We start from the raw sequence: 5000 nt of genomic DNA, 5'->3' as shown, positions 1-5000 counted from the left end.
AGGTTATATATATATAATATGGTTTTTAAATTTCTTATTTGTGCTCGTTTACTTTCTCCTCTTCCTCCTTCTCCTCCTCTTCCTTTTCCTCCACACCTTCAAAATCGAATGAACAAAGGACGAATGAAGAAAGATGTACATGGATCACGCCTACGTATCGATAGAAACACGCACACACATGCACACAAATACGCATATGTTTATATACATATATATATATGTATGTATACTCAAGTATAATAGATATTTTTTTTTTCCTTTTTTCTTTTTTTTTTTTTTTTTGATCAGAATATACATACGTATTATCATCATCTCATCAAATTAAAACAACGAAAAAAAATTTATCTTCGATCGAACAAACGATTAATTAATTAATTAACGAAGACCAACGAGCTCCTCCCTTTTCCCTTATGATTATTTTTTCTCTTTCTCTCTTTCTCTCTCTCTCTCTCTCTCTCTCTCTCTCTTTCCCGCAAGATTGCAACGAAAAGTCCCGGCCTTCGAACGTCGTTGATCGTGTTATCGATATCTCTCTATCATAAGCGATTGGACTTATCACAATATTATCGGCCACTCACGTAGATTTAATTCACCTTCTTGTAATTAATTCAACGAAATTGGAAGCGGAAACGACTAAGCGTTCGATATTTCTTAATAAAGTTTCGTTGTATCGTTTCTACGAAAAAAGAAAAAAGAAAAAAAAGAAAAAGAAAATATGAAGAAAGAAAAAAATTTAATTAAAAAATTACAGTGAAATCTAGATTAAAAAAAGTGTGTAAGAAAGAGAGAGAGAGAGAGAGAGAGAGAGAGAGAGAGAGAGAGAGAGAGAGAGAGAGAGAGAGAGAGAGAGAAGGATAAAGATAGCACTTGTTTACTAGTTTCAAAATATACTACTTTATATTCTTTTGATGAATTAATAATGAACTAACATATATATATATATATATATATATATATATCGACATTTGAAAATGATAGAAAGAGTGTGTAAAAATTCTTTGACTCTTAGACAGTACAGTCGAGCGTGTAAAGAAAGAAAGAAAGAAAGAAAGAAAATAAAAAGAAAGTAGAAAAAGGGGGAAAAAAAGTAATGTAAAAATATTATTTGTTGCATATAAACAGCAGTGCAGCGACAGCGGCAGCAGCGGTACAGGTTCGACGGAGGTTGGTGTGGTGGTGGTCTGCGGTAGCAACAGCAGCAACAGCAACAAGAACAATAGCAATAACAGTAGTAACAACAACAACAACAACAACAATAATAGCAATAGTAGCAACAACAACAGCAACAACAACAACATAACCAACAACGGTGGTGACGTCAGGGGCAACGGTGGCGGTGGTGTAGGAGGTAGTAGGGTAGTAGACGTCGGTGTAAGCAGCGTTGGAAACGGAGGAAACGTCGTGGTTAGCGGTGGTGTTAGTGGCATGGATTGTATGCCCCACCGTCCGGGACCTTTCCATTACCTGATAAACGAGCAAGCGAAATCGTTGGTGGCCCTGCAGGAGTTGCAGAATGAGGTCGGCGCCCTTCTCGAGTTCCGGGACCTCGTCATCGAGACGTTCCCAAACCTCCGGCACAAGATGGCTGCGACGGCGTCGGCGGGTGCGTCCGTGATGTCCTCCAGCCAAAATTCTCATATACCATTGCCTTTGTCGAGTCCATCGTCTAGGAGGGTTAGCGAATGGGAACCTGGTAAGGTTAGAAGACGCGTCGTACAGAGAGAACAGGCCGAGTCTTCCTCTTCATTGCCAAGAAGTCGTAGCAATTCTCAAAGCGGCGGTACGAAGAACAACTGTAGCGCTACCGTTCAGGATTCCGGCTTCAGTACGGAGACCTCGTCGAAGGATAGTGCCTCAACGGCGATAGCGCCAAGACCTACAAGCCCGCGTCCTTGTGTATTAGACGAGGCCGAGGATGAACTATGGAATCTTTTAGATGTTATACATCGTAAGGGTATTAGGCTACGAGAGGAGGTCGAGTGTCTTCAAGGTCGTTTAGAGAGCGTTACCACGGAGGATTTAGCATCGAGCGATGTATTGGAAGCCGTTAGAAAGGTAACCCATCTTGATAGCGCCGAACATCCAAATAGTGCCACCAATGATGGTACGACTAATCTTGAGATTGAAAAGACGACGAATGGTAGAGAGTCCCAAGTTAGAGTATTGAGAAGGGAGAAGGAACAATTGTTGGATAAAGTTGCCGAGCTCGAGGCCGAAACAATATCGAGTCGTGCTCGTGCACAGGAATTGCAAACCGAACTGGCCGCTCTGTCGGCATTAAAGACTGGTCTCGAGGACAGACTGAAGGCCGAATTGAATGACTCCGATCTCTTGTTGACTCCCGGCGCACAGAGATTGCAACCGATCGCGCCGGTCGTTTCTACAACACCTAAAAGTGCCAGTGTCAGTAATATAAAGAGCAAATCGTCGGCCTTCGCGTCAGTTTCTAAGACCCACAAAAGTCGTTTTCGTACGAGGACCATCGAAAAGAATGTACTTCTCGATGCGGTGGCCCACGTGGACAATGAGCGACGTGAAATCGATATCGAAGCAAGCGTGATCGAAAGAAGGGCCAGATTGGGAGCATTAGATTCCGTCCTAGTTTCGCCTACGAGGGTGACGCACGTTAAGGACGTTGATTCTGGAAAAATAGCGGCGATACTTCGCGAAAGCTCGCCCCTCGAATTGCAACGGCATCTAATCACAACAACTGTCCATAATCAAGTAAGAACGTATCATGTCACTTTTATTTCACGTACGTTGTTGATCGTTCCTTTACCAATCTATCTTTCATTTTTCTAGGCCTTGCAAAAAAGATTGGACGAGGTACAAAAGAGTACGGAAACTCTTTCGGAACGATTGGATAAGGCTCGTGAGGAGAACGACGATCTCCGATTCCAGGTGTGTATCCTACACGCGAAATATCCATCCTCGTCACCATAGTTTCTTTTCTTTTTTTTTTTTTTTTTCTTTTTTTTTTTTCTTTTGTAATATCGTTATTTCTTTAATTCTTTTTTTTAGTTGGAAGAAAGAAACATCGAGTTGGAGGGTACGCGTGCTCGCGTTCGTGTCCTCGAACGGCTTCAGCAACGAGCACCAACGGAAGCAGAGCCTGAAGCCGAAAGTGAACAGCCAAGATGCGAACAAAGTGGTTTAGAGCCTGGTAGTAGTACCGAATCAGCGAGGGATCATCACCAAGCCGTCGAAGTGAAACCATCACCACGTCGACGACCTAGTCGTATACCTTTACCCGGTTCAACGGGGAAACCGACGGCACCAAGACCGCCAAGTCATGGTAGAAACGACAGTAGGGAATCTCTCAAATCTTTAACGAGGCTACCAAGGGATTCGAGTCGTGACAGTCACTGCGGGAAATCATTATCAAAGACCCGAGACGCCAGTAGAGAATCTTTAGGGAATAACAATAACAATAATCACAATAACAGCAGCAGTAGCAGCAGCAACAACAATAATAACAACAACAACAACAACAAAAGCCTATCTAAGAGTACAAGCAGCGGTAACAGCAGCAACAGCGCCGGCGGCGGCGGCAACAACATTGGGAAGGATAACAGCAGGGATTCCTTGAACAGGTCCCTGCCCCGTAACAATTCCAGCCGAGACTCCTTAAACAAATCCTCCTCGCTGTCCCGGGCCCGTGACTCGCTGGAGTCTAGCAATCTAGGCGGGACTAACCCGTCCCCGGGCACGACTCCTCCTCGACGACCGCCCGCTCCTGCGCGTCGTTCCCACAGCCTGGCTCGCGCGGCGACGTCCGTTGATACCGACAACGGCAAGGTACGACCAGTAAAACAATTCTTTTGGAGTAGCTGGCTCAAGTCACCATTATCCAATGGACCGATCTAGTAAAAAAAAAAAAAAAAAAAAAAAAAAGTACCTACAACAACAACAACAACAACAACAACGACAACAAACAACAGCAACAACAACAACAAAAAAACACAGAGGCCAAACGACGATCCTAAATCACGAACCCTCAATCACAATCGTCCAAACCAAAACCAATTCCCTTTTTCTTCTCTCAATTTTTACCATCAATATTCGCGATTTAATTTTTTTTTTTTTTTTTTATTTTAATCTTCACGTTAATTATTCTTTCATCCAAAAAGAACAACCATTTTGGGACACACTACTAGTTGACAAAAAAAAAGAAAAAAAAAGAAAAAAGGAAAAAAGGAAAAGACCACCCTATATTATATTTGATCTCTTATAAATCTACGCTATATCTCTACTTATGCTATTTCATTCTATTCTATTCTAGTATTACTTATTGCTAATCACTATTCTTAATTGTAAACATAGAAAGACAATATCTGTCCTAACACACAGTTGATCATATTTATAAGCTAAGCGTTTAACCGCTACTAAAACTTTCTCTCTCTTTCTTTCTTTCTTTTTTTCTTCCTTTCTTTCTTTCTTTCTTTCTTTCTTTCTTTCTTTCTTTCTTTCTTTCTCTATACCCCTATTTTTATTTTTGAACACACGTCGACGCACCAGTTTCCAAATCATCACCATCGTCATCATCACAATCTCTCCTCTTAATTCTTCCAGCCATCCACCCTTAGTCACATCCAACTCATTCGTAAAATTTTAAATTCATTTTCCTTAAATCATATTATTATGTCATATCGACATATTTTATTTTTTTCTTTTTTTTTTTTTTTTTGTATTCTCGTTCATTCCCCTTCCCCCTTCTCCTTCTCTCTCTCTCTCACTCTCTATCTCTTTAAATCTATCTCTATCTTTCTATCTCTATCTTTCCTCGATTCTATGCTACACACGAGAGAAAAACTACAACAACAACAACAACAACAACAACAACAACAACAACAACAACAACAACAACAACAACAACGACACCGTACGACGTGATATATATAAACACAGAGACTCGACGGACCGACCAAGTCGACGAGCACGATGACCCACTTCTTCTCGTAAATCGAGAAAGATTTGCCCGAGCCCGAGCCCACCTCTAC

General features: G+C 41.6%; 1 protein-coding gene across 2 annotated transcripts in view; it reads left to right on the top strand.

The window, feature by feature from the left end:
• The window catches only part of jvl (javelin-like), a 53865-nt gene that overhangs the window by 45667 nt on the left and 3198 nt on the right, over nucleotides 1-5000 (top strand). Inside the window, exons 2-5 of one of the 2 annotated variants that reach the window (XM_085659097.1) lie at nucleotides 1123-2724; nucleotides 2803-2901; nucleotides 3022-3798; nucleotides 4519-5000. The exon at nucleotides 4519-5000 is cut by the window's right edge and continues 113 nt beyond it. In XM_085659097.1, coding sequence (XP_085515223.1) covers nucleotides 1123-2724; nucleotides 2803-2901; nucleotides 3022-3798; nucleotides 4519-4563 — 2523 coding nt within the window. In that variant the 3' untranslated portion in view covers nucleotides 4564-5000. The remainder of the gene's footprint in view (nucleotides 1-1122; nucleotides 2725-2802; nucleotides 2902-3021; nucleotides 3799-4518) is intronic. The other variant, XM_035886165.2, reaches the window with a different exon arrangement.

This window comes from Vespa mandarinia, chromosome 8 (genome assembly GCF_050613455.1).
Source record: "Vespa mandarinia isolate Hongniang chromosome 8, ASM5061345v1, whole genome shotgun sequence".
Classification (NCBI taxonomy): Eukaryota; Metazoa; Arthropoda; class Insecta; order Hymenoptera; family Vespidae; genus Vespa; species Vespa mandarinia.
Note: the sequence above shows the minus strand (reverse complement) of the source record. Positions and strands in the feature narration are given on the sequence as shown.